This window comes from Anastrepha ludens, chromosome 3 (genome assembly GCF_028408465.1).
Source record: "Anastrepha ludens isolate Willacy chromosome 3, idAnaLude1.1, whole genome shotgun sequence".
Taxonomy (NCBI): Eukaryota; Metazoa; Arthropoda; class Insecta; order Diptera; family Tephritidae; genus Anastrepha; species Anastrepha ludens.
The window spans coordinates 50,448,076-50,462,710 of NC_071499.1; the positions used below are offsets into that span (position 1 = coordinate 50,448,076).

General features: G+C 37.8%; 5 protein-coding genes across 7 annotated transcripts; 3 read left to right on the forward strand and 2 right to left on the reverse strand.

The window, feature by feature from the left end:
* Nucleotides 1-583: 583 nt before the first annotated feature.
* Nucleotides 584-2,478, forward strand: LOC128857920 (la-related protein 7). The gene is made up of 2 exons (XM_054093767.1): nt 584-910; nt 969-2,478. The coding sequence occupies exons 1-2, from the start codon at nt 676-678 to the stop codon at nt 2,378-2,380; spliced, it is 1,647 nt and encodes a 548-aa protein (XP_053949742.1). The 5' UTR covers nt 584-675; the 3' UTR covers nt 2,381-2,478.
* On the reverse strand, nt 2,441-3,357 carry LOC128857921 (TM2 domain-containing protein almondex). Its single transcript, XM_054093768.1, has one exon. The coding sequence runs from the start codon at nt 3,267-3,269 to the stop codon at nt 2,532-2,534; it is 738 nt and encodes a 245-aa protein (XP_053949743.1). The 5' UTR covers nt 3,270-3,357; the 3' UTR covers nt 2,441-2,531.
* A 285-nt stretch (nt 3,358-3,642) lies between these two features.
* On the forward strand, nt 3,643-4,127 carry LOC128857923 (migration and invasion enhancer 1). Its single transcript, XM_054093770.1, has 2 exons — nt 3,643-3,795; nt 3,855-4,127. The coding sequence occupies exons 1-2, from the start codon at nt 3,770-3,772 to the stop codon at nt 4,114-4,116; spliced, it is 288 nt and encodes a 95-aa protein (XP_053949745.1). The 5' UTR covers nt 3,643-3,769; the 3' UTR covers nt 4,117-4,127.
* A 197-nt stretch (nt 4,128-4,324) lies between these two features.
* Nucleotides 4,325-4,740, forward strand: LOC128857922 (uncharacterized). Its single transcript, XM_054093769.1, has 2 exons — nt 4,325-4,411; nt 4,469-4,740. The coding sequence occupies exons 1-2, from the start codon at nt 4,377-4,379 to the stop codon at nt 4,725-4,727; spliced, it is 294 nt and encodes a 97-aa protein (XP_053949744.1). The 5' UTR covers nt 4,325-4,376; the 3' UTR covers nt 4,728-4,740.
* A 394-nt stretch (nt 4,741-5,134) lies between these two features.
* Nucleotides 5,135-9,082, reverse strand: LOC128857919 (molybdenum cofactor sulfurase). 3 transcript variants are annotated; one of them, XM_054093765.1, is made up of 5 exons: nt 8,977-9,082; nt 8,502-8,742; nt 7,558-7,702; nt 6,938-7,489; nt 5,135-6,769 (listed from the first exon to the last, which is right to left on the reverse strand). In XM_054093765.1, the coding sequence occupies exons 2-5, from the start codon at nt 8,572-8,574 to the stop codon at nt 5,137-5,139; spliced, it is 2,403 nt and encodes an 800-aa protein (XP_053949740.1). In that variant the 5' UTR covers nt 8,575-8,742; nt 8,977-9,082; the 3' UTR covers nt 5,135-5,136. The 3 variants fall into 3 exon arrangements, with proteins under 3 accessions (XP_053949740.1, XP_053949739.1, XP_053949741.1); XM_054093764.1 differs by lacking the exon at nt 8,977-9,082 and having other exon boundaries at nt 8,502-8,775; XM_054093766.1 differs by lacking the exons at nt 8,502-8,742; nt 8,977-9,082 and adding an exon at nt 8,171-8,256.
* Between the last annotated feature and the right edge of the window lie 5,553 nt (nt 9,083-14,635).

Consider the following 14,635-nt stretch of genomic DNA (forward strand, 5'->3'; position numbering starts at 1 on the left):
GATTACCTTCATGTCCAGGTAATAAAACGAAGTTCTGCGTGTTAAATTGTGAAAGCCCAAATTAATATAAAGCCTCTTAATGCATTTTGGGCTTTTATGCGGGTAACGCCATGGTATATGAATATATATGCATATCTCTTACAATACAGAAACATCAAGTAAGATAAAGAGAAATTAAATCTGAAATTAGCACTGGTTTTTTGTCTAAAAATATTGCTTTAATATGACCTTTTGTGTTTTTTTGTTGAGCTCATGAAGATTACCCAACAAATAAGTTTTCTTAACTTCTCAACCAGTGCAAGTTCGTATGTTTCGGTCATTACTTCGATGCGTTAGTTTAATCATTTCAGTTCCAATTATAATATTTAACGTCCTTCTTCAATAATGAGGCCTTCTCTATATTCAACATCAGACCAGTGCAATTTATTTTTTGTAGAAATTTTGCAAATAATAGATGCATTTCGAATAAGTCTAATTTCATAGTTTCGGCGCTATAAATGAAATACCCACAAAATAGTCGAATAAAATATTTGTAGATATCTATTTTCGAATCCACTTGAAAATGAGCTGGCATCCCTGAAACTTTCTGTTAAAAAAAAAGAAACAAATTAACGATACATTCAGCATTCTTTTTTAAGCATGGAAGACGAGCTAAAATAAATTTATCTTTCAAAAATGGAATTGGATGCAGTGAACGCCTTAACTGAAGCGGAGGTACAAAAAAACAATCAAAAAGCACAGAAGATTCCGGCTGCTGCTGAAGCTGCTGACATTGCCAGCGCACCCAAGAACTACAGGAAACGCAAACGCCATCACTACAATGCTATACGTAAACAAATGGAATTCTACTTCGGTGATGCCAATTTATTGAAGGACCGGTTTCTGAAGCAACTAATCGACAAAGATCCATGTAAGTAGCTTGGAGTTTCCTGTGAATTGTATATATAATTTATTATCGTTATTTACAGATGTGCCGCTGGAGATATTCCTAAATTTTAACAAGTTGAAAGCGCTTACCACATCAGTGGAAGAAATCTCCAAATCCCTATCAAACTCTGAATTGCTCGAGTTAGATGAGAAACAGTTAAGAGTTAAGCGCAAAACTGCACTGCCCGTGGAGCGTAATGTCGACAACAAGACACTCTACGTGGAAGCTTTACCTGCTGCAGCTGATCACGACTGGGTGCGTCAAGAATTTGAGCGTTTTGGTTCAGTAGTGTATGTGTCGCTGCCGAAGTATGCCAAATCACGGAAAATCAAAGAATTTGGGTTTGTTGAGTTCGAACAGGAGAGCAGCGTTGAGAAGGCTATTAAAGCATTTCAAGAATTCAATGGTGTACTGAGAATGCAAGAAACTGATCCAGCTGAACTACAGAGTGTAAAGTCGTTCATTAAAGAACAAAATGAAGAAATCGCTGGTGAAAAAGTTGAGACTGATGTCGAGCAGAAAAAAGCAAAAAAACTAAAACGCGGTTCAGATGATGCTCCGGACTACGGAGGAACTGAAATAAAAAAGGCAAAAATAGAAAATGATGAAAACTCCACAGCAACCGAAACAGGGAATACTACAAATGATGATACCGAAAATCAGCAAAATGAAGGCGAGGAGGGTAATAACAAAAAGAAACGGCGCAAAAAGAAGAAAAAATCAAAAACTTTAGAAAAACGAAGAAAGGAAACCGATTTAAATACTGATGCCTCGTTTTATGAGTTAAAAGTACTTCCAAAACGCGATTGGAAGCGGCTACGCAACAAATACTTGAATTTGCAACGAGAGAAGGTTGCAGAGCTGAAGCGCAAAGCATGGAAAGAGAAGCAGCAGCAACAAGCTAGTGAAGGTGCTGGTTCAGAAACATTAGACGCTTCAGCACCGCCTCCAGTAAAGAAGCCGAAACCAAATGAACGAAAGCTCCGAAAAATGAATATGAATTTCTACGGCGCCGGCGAAGAGGAAGCCAAATCACAACAAAAGGAGTTGAAACATAATCCAGCATTGGAGCGCGCTCCGCTCTTCAGCTACGCGGAAGGACTAATAGTGGAAATAGGCTTCTTGAATCCTTGCGTCAACATTAAGGAATTTAAGGCTGATATGCGCCAATACGAGACAGTGAAGTATGTTGACGTCAAAGAGGGTGCCATGCATGCGTATTTACGCTTAGATACTGCCGATGCGGCAACTGATTTTGTGGGACAAGTTAGTTGTGCGGAATACAATTGCAAGGTGCTCAGCGGCGAAGCAGAACTAGAGTATTGGAAAAAGATTGAGGCAGATCGTGAAATGAAACTGAATAAACAAGTAAAAATTCCACAGAAAAGGGGAAGAGAAAAGGTTAAAAAGCTAGTAACGAAACATATTCGTTTCGGCGAATTTGATGAATAAAGTATCTACGCGGTCTATTTTAGTTCTTTTTGAAAGAAAATATAACTGAATTTAATGAAATTTTATCAAATAAAATACTAATATACCATTAAATCTAATTATTACAGTCTGTTTTCCTAAAACTACACAATATCACTTATTATTATTACTACTATATGTATAAGGAACCATCAGCCGGTCCCAAGTAATGCAGCGATATGAGCAGAACGTCAATAATAGTCCATACGCCCAAGCCACCAAAACTGAATAACTTTCCGATTCCTTCTTGCCAGTGCCCGAGATAAAAGCGGTCGGCGCCAAAGCCACCTAATGTAATACTGATAATAAGTGCCGTACTCCAGCGATATCCTTGCGTCCAGTTACATTTGACATTGCGAGTAAAAGACCGATTACCGAGACAAAAGACATCCGAATGAACTGTGCAATTGGTGCGATAATAATGAGCGTTGACAGAATTGCAATTTCCGCGCAGCATGCACGACTGTTGCCACATCCCCGTTTGATAGCAATAGCGACAATTCATCTGCTGTATGAACGTGCGATTACCTTGACATGGTACATGGTCCAATGCTGTGCATGATACGTTAAGATCGCGACCATAGTGGCATGAGTAGTTGTAATTGCAGCGTATACAAGGAAATGGCAACGTCGAACATTCACTCTCGGGAGTCCCTGGACAAGATACATTGGTGTCATTGATGCTTTTTATTGTGAGCGGTATGGCGTCGTTGTTGTTAGTGACATTTTTTAATTGACCTTCCAGTTTAGTTTCAGCTTCCATGAGATTACCACCAGCAGTCTGACTCTGCCTTATGCCACTAAATATAAATATCATGATAAGCGCTAGGGCTGAGCGCATATTTATAACAATGCAACGCCGATGAAACATTTCGTTAACTTAATGATAAACGTAAATTTATTTCGAGAAAATAATGTGAACTAAAACATTTGCGTACAAACTAATAAACAAAGTAATAACAGCTGATAAACGCTGAAGGAGGCTGACATGTCACATACAAAACCAGAGATGGCTTTTGTAGGTGCAACTAATTGTTATTAAAATTTATTAAACAATTGCTAAATGTGAACCAATGATAATGTGAAAAGGTGTAAAATTTTAGATAACATCATGATCTACAATAGTTTCCTTAAAGAATTTGTATAAACAAAAAATAACAGTCGTGCATATTTGATAAAATGTAAAAACTATCACCCTGCAACTCAAATTCTTCTTCATTTGACTGCTGGGAAAAATATGGGTGCGCAAACATTTATTAAACAGAGGGCCCAAACGGCGCCGCCAGCAACAGCTGATCTCTTTGTTTTATGTAAACAATGGATATTTTCTAACTATTTACTTTTAGATGCAGATATTTGTAAATAATTAAAATGGTTAAGGTGGATGTAGAATATTGGTAAGTACCGAGGTCCAAGACATAAATCATAACCACTAATTTGATACATTCGTTTTCAGTCCGAAATGCAATTTCGAATGGCAATGCAAAATGTTACAAAATTTTCTTTTGCAACAACAACCAGATACAGAAGTAGTTTGCTTTAAAGGCCGACAGGGATCTTTTGAAGTAAAGATTGACAACAATTTGGTACATTCCAAATTAAAGACCTTTGCCTTTCCTGATCACGAAAGTGTGCTAGAAAATGTACGCAAAGCAGAAAAAGGTATACCAGTAGAAAGAGTGAAAGAGCAACCAATTGAAAATTGCGTACTTATGTGATCCAAAATTTAAATGGCCTACAATTTTTATTAGTTTTAAAAGCTTGGAAGTGAGATGTAAATTTGTTGTATAATGGAATCATATGACACGAAAAAAGGGTAGTAGATATTTAAGTGTTTTGAAGGCACTTGCCAAATGCGATATGAAAGAAACACTGATAAATTAAAATTTTAAATCAAATAAGAATGGTGTTTATAGAATAAAATTTACATATATATTTTTTAAGAAGGCACAAATTGCACAAACAAGGCAATAATATAATGGGCAAATCAATACACATCGAGGTGGAACATTGGTGAGCGCATATTTCAATATTTAATAGCCAAATGATTATCTTTGCGTTTATATATAGCGGCCTATGTGCGGCACATGCTCGGCAGTGCAGATCTCTGCAAAAATACATAATGAGAGAAGAGCCAGATACGGATCTAGTTTGTCGTAGTGGCCGGCGCGGCTCATTCGAGGTGGTCGTTAACGGTATGTTGGTGCATTCGAAATTGAAAACGCAGGCTTTCCCATCACAAGATGAAATTTTACAGCGCGTTATAAATGTGCGCGAAGGTCCGACTTCGAAGTACATGGGAATGGAAAATTTTTGCTCATTAATGTAAAATGTATGTATATACTTGTATAATTTAGTAGACATTCATGGTAAATATTTCAGTTTTCCAATTTTTTGTACTGCTTGTATTTATTCAAAATAATTTTAAAATACATCGCAATATCTGTATAACCACAAAGATAGTAGGCTAGTTTAATTAATGCACAACTTTATATTGAATTAGATATAATTACAGTTGTTTTAAAATTACTAAGTACTAATAGACTGGCAAACGTTTGTGTGAAGCGTTTAGTTGAATACATCCATACGCAGGCATATGTATGTATATACTCATACATACATACCTACATATGTGTGTGAACACAGAACAATTGAAAATTTAAGAGTGCATGTTTTGCGAATTATTATTTGAATCAACTCCAACAATGGCTTTAAATCAGTTTTTCAACTATTGCTCTTTATTTGTCGCAGTTCCCGTTATTCGTTTCTCTTCTTTTAATTCTCACTTCTTCGCAGCAAGAAACAAAGGAATTTTCTTCGCGCAACCCTTTAAGTGATAAATAAATGCCGAAACGTATTTTTCCACCAAACTCACGTGCAATAGTACGCAATGGCTCATTGGTTTTTTGGCCACTATGCTGATCAATACAAATCATTTGGCATCGAGTACAAAAGCCATTCACTTTGAAATCCACATCCCCTATACTTATCTCTTCAAATGAATTTTCTTCAAACGGGCTTGCAGTTTCGATTATTAAATTTCCTCTAAACCGATCCACCGTCTGGTCGAGCGACTCCTTCTCAGTTTCTACTTTATTGGCTAACCAACGTACCGATGCCCGATTTATTAGTAGGAATTGTGCCTGATTTGCCAAGCTAATATCTTTTGAGACACCATCTTGTGTGCGCCGTTCGGCGTTTTGACGAACTAAACGTAGGCCTTTCGTTTCCAAGCAGTCGGATAACCATTGACCTACTTCTTCCCCACAATCTATGCCCTCCACTAAGTCATTGCACACTTTGCTTTGACATAATGAAGTTTCGATATGTCTTGTAAAATTTAAATCGTCTACTACTAGTGGCACCTGCACTGATTCCATATCTGGAAACCGCAGCTCCAAAACTCCTTCTTTCAATTTCACAATAGGTTTTATTAAACATAATCTTGTGAAGTGTTTTTGTGTGATAGCCATGCCATTGACGTCAACAATCATCCAGGTGCGATCATATTTAAAGCCACAGCTGGTGAGCTGCCATGCGTTCGCCACCTCAAAAGCACCACATGACTTGATCGGATATATGCAAATGCGTTTTAATTGCGGCCTCAACCGCTGTGACACATGACGTAGTGCTGGCGGTAATAACGTTCGTTCCATGAGACGTAAACGTTCAGCTGCTGTAATTAAATAGCAATCACGTATCATTGCCACCGCTTTGTCCACATCAGTCACCCGAGTCATAAATCCAAAAGACATACGTATAGCACCGGTTGGCACACCATCTACAATATCTGTATAGTCACTACAAACATGTCCAGCTTCGAATTGTTTCCGTATATCGGCATTTGACAAACGTAAGTGCCATTGACAAGCACCAGGGTTGCAGAAACAGCCGGTGCGTATTTGCACATTATGCACTGCAGCGATGCAGGCAACCTCGGCAAAACCTACATATGAGCCATCGTCGTGCAGTACATTAAAAGTAACGATGCCGCCTTGCTGCGCTATATCATCATAGCCATTGTGATTGTAAAATTGTATTAGCGATGTACCGTTAGCGTGATGTAGTACGGCAAGTGAATCATGACAGTATTTGGCCAATCGGTAAACATGTGTGCTAATACGCTGTACCGATAACTGTTTCGGGGTAGCGGGCACAAGACGCTCCAACACTCGAAATGCTTCAAGTACCGAAGTGATGGTGAGGAAGGGCAAGGTACCATCTTCGAAGCGTGTAAGAAAATTAGAGCGTTTTTGGTGAAAGTTCTCACGGGTCATAGCAATATTTATGGTTCCCCCGCCATAGTAACGCTTATGTAGAACAGATTGCCCGCGCTTACTAACCAGTAACGCACCAACGCCCGTCGGAAAGCTGTTCGGATTGTAAGTGAGAATCATTTTAATATATATGTATAAGTACACATATAATTATAAGTGATATTGAGCATACCGTCAGAGATGAAATTAAAGAAGAAAAAAAAAAATTTCCATATGTCAATTAACCCCTCACGATATGCTCACATTCTTCCTCTTCTCTTACCCAAACATTTTATAAAATGATATACAACAAAAATCAGGTTTGTACTTTTGTAAATCCAGATAATTGGTCGCTACGAATGAAGCTGTATCCAGACAAATGTAAAAATTACTTTTCGTCGTTTCGCACTCATTTTCCACTCCTCTAATTTGCTTTCCATTAACCGCCAAACCGTATGTTTGAATAGCTTCAATAGTTTCTAGAGGTATTTTATAACCACTGAAGTTGCACTGTGCTGAATAAGCGACAAGGGAATTGTTCCTTTGCTCGCTAATGTCTCCTGTGTTATTTTCGGTATTAGCACCATTCTTACTAATGTGACTTAGATTTTTCAAAATTTCGTCTTTGGTTAAAACATAAAGGCGATTTGTAGACACTATTTCACGCATTCCCAACACGGATGTGTGATTCTCCTGGCAGTAGTAGAAGGCACCTTGGTTGTTTACTTGACCACCGAAATCAAAACATTCGCCCACAAGTCGCAGACCAGCGGTGGCGTTGGCAGTAAATACCACAGCATATTCGGTAGCGTCTGTGTTAAAGCACTGAAGTATCCTAAGAAAAAGGAAAAGATTTTTTGTAGATATTGGTTGCAAGCATTTAATAAATATGTTTTTGTATACCTATAGCGGGCCTGGTCTATTAGATCACCGGTTACGTTGCAAGTATGTGGATTGCAAAATAAATTGTCTTTCAGCACTTTGCCCGATGTTTCTATTAAACTTTCAGCATAAAGAGTGGTGCCGGCATGATCAAGATAGATATTATCTATAAAGCAATATTTTTTATTTAACAGTAGAATAAGCAAATGGAATAAAATATAATATTTAAATAGGTTTTTAACTTTCCAGCTGAACTAGTTTTCCAGCCATTCTAGAACAAAATGTAATTTCGTTGAAAAATGCATCTTTGTTGAACAAGCTCAAAAAAAAAATAAATAAATAAAATAGACTGAATCACAATAGCTAAAAATGCAAATTAGTTTTCTTATGTTTACTAAAAAGTAATAAATAAATAATTTCAAAAGGAAGTGTCGAATTGCTAAATAAATGAAAAATACCTTCCTCGAGTTATTCTAGCAATAAAGTAAACACAATGACTGTTAACGATAAAAACAAGAAAAAAAAACAACGAACTATGTCACAAATACTAGCGCGTTTTTGAGTCTAAATATTAAATAGGCATGCAATAATCAAGATGAACAGCAAAGTCATTGCAACAAAAATATGCACTTACTTTCGTTAAATACTTGAAAATGCCTCCAAGTACATATGTACATATTCATATGCACATATGTAAATGCTCAAATAAGTATTAATTGGATGATAGATAAGAAAGAAATACGTAATTTGATTTGTATCTATTACCAGCTGCGTGAAGTCATTTCACCATTTTTAAAAAACACCACTTAATTACTTAATGCACTACCGAACGCGATATGTATAGAGTTTGTATGTGTGAATGAATAGCTTAATATATTTAATGATACGGCAATAGCTTTTCTATGCCAGCATAACGCAATTAAAATAATTACATGAATAAGGTTTACAATTGTCAAAGTACTTGCCTTTTACACGATGAAATTCACTCTGAATAGCCTTTGTTTCAGCAGGCGTAAATTCATCCTGAAACTCCGGCATTCTAGTTATAATAACACTGGCTATTAAAAATTATTTTTGAACATATATTTTTTTCCTCAACTCTTTAAACTGCCCTGTTCTATTGACAATCAGCAATGAAGTAAATATTGTCATTCACATTTACGACGGTTTGGTCGTTGCAAACTTATATTTGGCGCACTCCACTCACTACCTTGACGTCAAGGCGAATTTATTACAGGTGACAGCAAACACATATAAGTAAAACGCAACATGTATTTGTTGTTGCGTTTGGTGCAAGCATCATGTCAAAATCAGCAAGCAAATGTAAACATACGAATGTTAACATACCAATACATACAAACAAAGCATATCATTTTGACGTAAGCCATACCTACGGCGAAAAATTCAGCTGGGTGAATGCTGTCACCTTATTAAATCCACCTTGCTTGACGTAAATGTTGTAAAGCAACCGGTTTTAATAAAGTGTCATCTAGAGGTATGATGTGTCTATGATAAAGCGACACTGAAGATAAAAAAAGTTGGTGTAAAAAGTAAACAAACTTCTACAATTATGACAGCTCAATATCTGACAGTCAAATTTATCGCGAACAGTGCTACGGTATGTGCACAGCGTTGCCAACCATACCATTTTAATGGTATCTATACCATGAAACTGAGTCCCATACCATATACCATGATGTCTATCATGTTATCATGGTATAACATTTCTTCCTCAGGAGAAACGGAATGAATGATTTGGGGAAACATTTTTTTTCGATGCGTTTATTTAAAACTTTTATCTTAGTTTTTGGACAATTTTATCGATGACACGGCTTCAGTCCGTGACTGAATCATTTGTATACCGTTCGTTCGCAGCTACAATTGAAGTGATCAATCGGTTTATTCTATTCTATTTTGAATTGTTGTTAGCTATATTCTGGCCATGAAAGTAGAGGTGTAAGAATGGAAAGCTAGATACTAATCACATTCCGAGAGCGCCACAAAAATTCACTAGAACCTCCGGTCGATAAAATCACATCCGTCCAATTGAAAATTTCAACGAATCACGGGCAACGCGACGAGAATTCTACCAATCACAGAATTCCTTCCGATAGAGATGATTCTACTTTGTTCGTCTACCACAAAACTCATATCCACTCATGGTGTAACTTCAATTACTCGTTGTAACATTTTTCTGATACACGCCGGCCTCCGTTTGAAGTTTCTACACAATCTCACAGGAATTTTATGCATATAAATTGAAGGATTCAGAGTACGAGTATAGTATTTTGCAGGTCATAACTCAGGTAAATATCGATGAATGACAATAACCTTTCTAGACTCACTGAAAAAATCACTGTAGGTGCCATGGAAGACGAAGAGGATACTCATCGTACTCCTCCCAAAAAAAAATCGAGAGTCGAGAAAAAGAAGACTAAAATCGTGCAAAGGTTCCGGGATGATTGGCTGGAGAAAGAGGAATTTAAGATTTGGTTACAACGTGTACCTGGTAATCTGTGTAAAGCCAGGTGTAAACTCTGTTGTCATGAGTATACAGCTGACATATCAGTATTAAGGGCACATGGACAAACAGAGAAACACAGAGAAAAAGAAAAACCGCTGAAAGACAAGAGCATGAAGATGACACAGTTTGTTCAACGTGGGAGTGGCATAGAAGAACCTTTGAGCATTGCAGCAAAAGCGCAGAAATTAGGATAGCTGCATTCTGTGCCGAGCACAATATTCCCTACGCAGCATTAGACCACTTATCAGACTTGCTGAAATCATCTTTCCCTGACTCCAAAATTGCCCACAAAATTGTTCTCAAACGCACTAAAGGAACTGCCATTGTCAAAACTGTTATTGGTGAGACTGAGAAATGCAGGCTAGCGGAGAAGTTGAAAATAACTAAATTTAGTGTGTTAACGGACGAATCAACGGACATTTCAGCAACTAAGACAAGTTGTTTGCTGGCGAGATATTTCGATGAAGAAGAAGGTAAAATTGTGTCGAAATTTTGGGACTTAGTACAAGTATTGCAGCCTGGAAAAGTGACGAGTGCAACAGCTGAACACTTATACAACAATATCATTGCAAGTTTCAAAGAGAGGGGGATCCCAATGGCGAATATCGTTGGTTTTGGGTCTGATGGTTGCAGTGTTATGATGGGTGTGCATAACTCTGTCGCTAGTCGTTTGAAGCGAGATTTACCACATATCACCATCATGAAATGCATCTGCCACTCATTGCATCTTTGTGCAAGCGAAGCATGTGAACAATTACCACGTACGTGTGAGGACTTTGCTCGCAATATTCACAATTTTTTTAACAGCAGTTCTAAACGTCAAAGTGAATATGTTGAGTTCCAGATGTTTTCGAATGTTGAGGTTCACAAGCTTTTGCATCCTTCCCAGACACGGTGGTTATCATTGGCAACGGTGGTTGACAGAATTCTCGAACAGTGGCCTGCTCTGTTGCTGTATTTCACTGACCAATGGCTGACAATCAAGCTGAAAATGGCACAGTCCATTTATGAGTGTTTGAATGATCCCTTGAACAAACTGTTCTTCTTCTTCCTTCAGTGGGTCCTTCCTAAATTTACTGGAGTCAACAAGTATTTCCAATCTGCTAAAGTTGTGATCACCGATCTGCATGAAGTAATGATTGACTTATACAAAACTCTCCTGTATAGCTTCATGAAGAGAAACTATGTCAATTCACGTCCATTGTCAGAAGTAGACCCAGAAGATAAAGTTCACTATCTGCCAATGGCAGAAATGTACTTGGGGGTACAGGTGTTGCTAGGACAGCAGAGCAGACAAGTCCAGGAGCGATTGGATTTACTGACACATTTTCGTGAGAAATGTCAAGCCTTTTTGATTTGTGCCTGTGTTCAGATCAAGAAGAGGTATGATTTTACAAATAGTTTTTTGGAAAATCTGAGAATTTTCAAGCCTAAAAACGCCTTATCCAGCATTGAACGAGAGAAAACGCCTTCGCTCATTCCACTCCTAGTCACGCTCCCCAGAGTTTGTGAACAAGAGAATTATAAAGACGTGGATGACCAGTGGCGTCGGTTGTGCTCTTACCCCCTTGGCCAAGAGATCAAAGCACTGGACACAGATGTATTTTGGGCAACATTATTATCTATACAGAACGAGGGTGGTGTGTACTTGTTCCAGAATTTGAGTCGATGCGTCTTGAGTATCCTATCGCTTCCTCGTTCCAACGCCGACAGTGAAAGAGTTTTCTCCAAGGTCAACCTCATCAAGACTAAATTGAGGAATCGACTCATCGTACCCACCGTTCGAGGCACTTTATTACCCAGCCAACACGTTCAAGCTAACGGAGGCTGTGCTGTATTCAAACCTTCCAAAGAGATGATATCAAGAATGACCAAAGACTCTCTTTATGATAAGCCGAAGGAAACTAGAAGTACAGCGGTTGACAGCGGGGAAGAGGATGGCGGAGATAATTCTATTTTCGAAGATGTCTGAATCGGATTCTATAGCTATTGAATAACTATTAATGTCATTGAGAAAAATTTATGTTGTTGAGAAGTTTATCATATAAAAAATTTGAATTTCCCTGAGGCACCCTGTTTTATCGGTGGATACCATTATTTTCCCTGAAATACCATCATTTCTCCCTCTCTATACCATGATCCGAGCGCTACGGGTTGGCAACGCTGTATGTGCAACTATCGGTATTATCTCAACCTTGAGGTTAGCCTTTTATGTGAATAATGTTTTTTTGTTCGTTTTTAACAGACAACCGATGTTTCTTTCCGATTCTTATTGGTAAATTCTTATGGAGTTTAGCAGGATAATAAAAAATTATAAACAATGTTTCTCCGGTTTCGATAACTCGAAAATAAAATGACACAGGGCAAATGTATTTCAATACAAAGCATGAAGCACCGTTTTTTGTTAAACGGAACATAAACTTCCAAAGCGTTAACATCACTGCCAAGCGGCGGGCTACCAGATCCATTGTACCTGAAATTTGATTTCGCTAACGAAGCCAAAGAGTTATGTTGAACGAGCACAAAAACTCATCCCGTGAGAACAGCTGCGTTCTTTTAATTACTTATTACACAATACATCGGTTTGTGTGTGTATGTGTTTGGCTGTATCGACACAATGTTGTCATTGTTATTTTTGCTTACATACTTTTTCACACATCCGCGTTATCAGTTACAATTTTTCATTGTTTAATAAACCAAAGCCAAAAACCAACAAATGCAAATAGTTCATTTATCTATAATTAACATTATTCAACAGTCTTTTTAAGTTATTTTAATAAAAATTATATTTTTCTAAGTTTATTTTGTAAATGATTTCGAAATATGCTGCTTGGCAACACTGTGTGGTGAGAGAGCACTCAGCTGACAGGGTTTTACGGGATTTTTCAAATATCGTGAAATAAAATCTACGATACGGAAGGAAGGAATTTTGCATTTACATGGGGTTCTCATTAGTTTGATCGTAACAGCTGACAGTGGACTGCGTTTACGTCGTTCACTGTTTTCAGCATTATTTCCGTAACTTCTCCGGTTTTGTATCACAATAAAGAGCAGTCCTTTCTAGCCTGAGTGCAAATTCATAAATGGATTTAGCTATATATGTATCTATCCAATTTAAATTATTAATACTTATGGTGTAATGGCCATACATTTAATGCTATTGGGTTATACATTAGGGAGAAACGGAAGTAATTAGCGCCCTGACGAACTTTTAGTTTTAGTAATGAAATTTGATATGCTTTGAATTCGAATTCGTAAAATCTTGAAACTATGACAAATACTAACGAAATATTTTATCGCGATATTAATTTGAATGTGAATGTGTGAATTTTCCAAGTGAAAACTATGATTTAGAATAAGTACACAAGAGAATGGTCTGAAGAAAATGGAAAACACGTATTAGCAGTAAAAAAGCAGAAACATTGTTTTCGTAGCCTAGACATCCAGACAGGTATAAAGACAATTCACAAGAATTAGTGGCACGCAGGGGATAAAGCTCCAAACTTGCCGGACAGCGACGGTTTGCCTCCCGATGTTCCCTCTTCAACACCATCACAACGAGGCACAGATGCTCCCAGTAAAGGAGCACAATAAACTACTCAGCCAACAGTTTCAGCTTGGATGCTACCACAGGTTTCACCCTTGCAGACAGCTGTTTGAGCCAGATCCGCCTCAGAGGCACGTCAAGAAACACCTCCTCAATTACGCCGACGAGATCCAGGACAAAACGAATAGACATCTACTGGGCCAGCCAGTGTTTGGATACAGAATAAACGACGTACATCGGGAGACCATCACCACCTTCTTAAGCTCCCGACCACCGAAAGCCGTAATTGGAGTCCAACCACCATCTGCAGCACATGAAGAGTTCCAGTTTCCCCGTGATACCCGCGTAACAATGGCTTAATTGCTTTCTGAATATCGTAACAGGTTAAGCTCCTACTTATCCAGAATTAACTCCGACATACCAAACATATGTCGTGTATGTGAAGGCACCCCGCACGACACTAACCACCCTTTCGCATGCCCCACTAAACCCATTTATCTAACACGTCTTTTCCTCTGGACCCAACCTGTCGAAACAGCATGTTTCCTGGGCTCACCTTTAGATGAGTTTGACGAAGACGAGCGGTGATATACCCTACACTGACAGGGCTTGTATTGCTGTTACAACAACAACAACAACAATTTACTTGGCTAGAATTTAGTATAATGCCGATCGCTTTGGAAAAAACGGTAAAAAGTGGGTGATAGAGGGGTGTATCCCCATCTTAAAACTGAAAACAGAACCTGCCGGAGGCTTATAGTTTTTAAGTAATTTAATGTTAAAGTTCTATAATTTAGCGAAAAGTTGGTGTTGCCATACACCTGAAATGAAAACGAAGTTCGCACGCAGGGATGTTCAGTGGAAGGTTCATTGTAAAACTGCAGTATTTTTTGCTGTAATTTAAAGTAGAGAAATAAATTTGAAAATAAAAACATACAACTCATTTAAACTTAAAAACAATGATATTAAGCGTATCACAAAAAATAATAAAGTAATTAAAATTAAATTAAATTAATTAACACAGTATT

Coding starts and splice junctions, on each gene's coding strand:
- LOC128857920 (XM_054093767.1), top strand. CDS start 676: ATGGAATTGGATGCAGTGAACGCCTTAACTGAAGCGGAGGTACAAAAA. Junction 911..968: donor ACTAATCGACAAAGATCCAT/GTAAGTAGCTTG, acceptor CGTTATTTACAG/ATGTGCCGCTGGAGATATTC.
- LOC128857921 (XM_054093768.1), bottom strand. CDS start 3,269: ATGTTTCATCGGCGTTGCATTGTTATAAATATGCGCTCAGCCCTAGCG.
- LOC128857923 (XM_054093770.1), top strand. CDS start 3,770: ATGGTTAAGGTGGATGTAGAATATTG. Junction 3,796..3,854: donor AAGGTGGATGTAGAATATTG/GTAAGTACCGAG, acceptor ATTCGTTTTCAG/TCCGAAATGCAATTTCGAAT.
- LOC128857922 (XM_054093769.1), top strand. CDS start 4,377: ATGGGCAAATCAATACACATCGAGGTGGAACATTG. Junction 4,412..4,468: donor CACATCGAGGTGGAACATTG/GTGAGCGCATAT, acceptor GTTTATATATAG/CGGCCTATGTGCGGCACATG.
- LOC128857919 (XM_054093765.1), bottom strand. CDS start 8,574: ATGCCGGAGTTTCAGGATGAATTTACGCCTGCTGAAACAAAGGCTATT. Junction 7,703..8,501: donor TGAATTTCATCGTGTAAAAG/GCAAGTACTTTG, acceptor ATTGCTTTATAG/ATAATATCTATCTTGATCAT. Junction 6,770..6,937: donor TCATTTTATAAAATGTTTGG/GTAAGAGAAGAG, acceptor CAATCCGAACAG/CTTTCCGACGGGCGTTGGTG.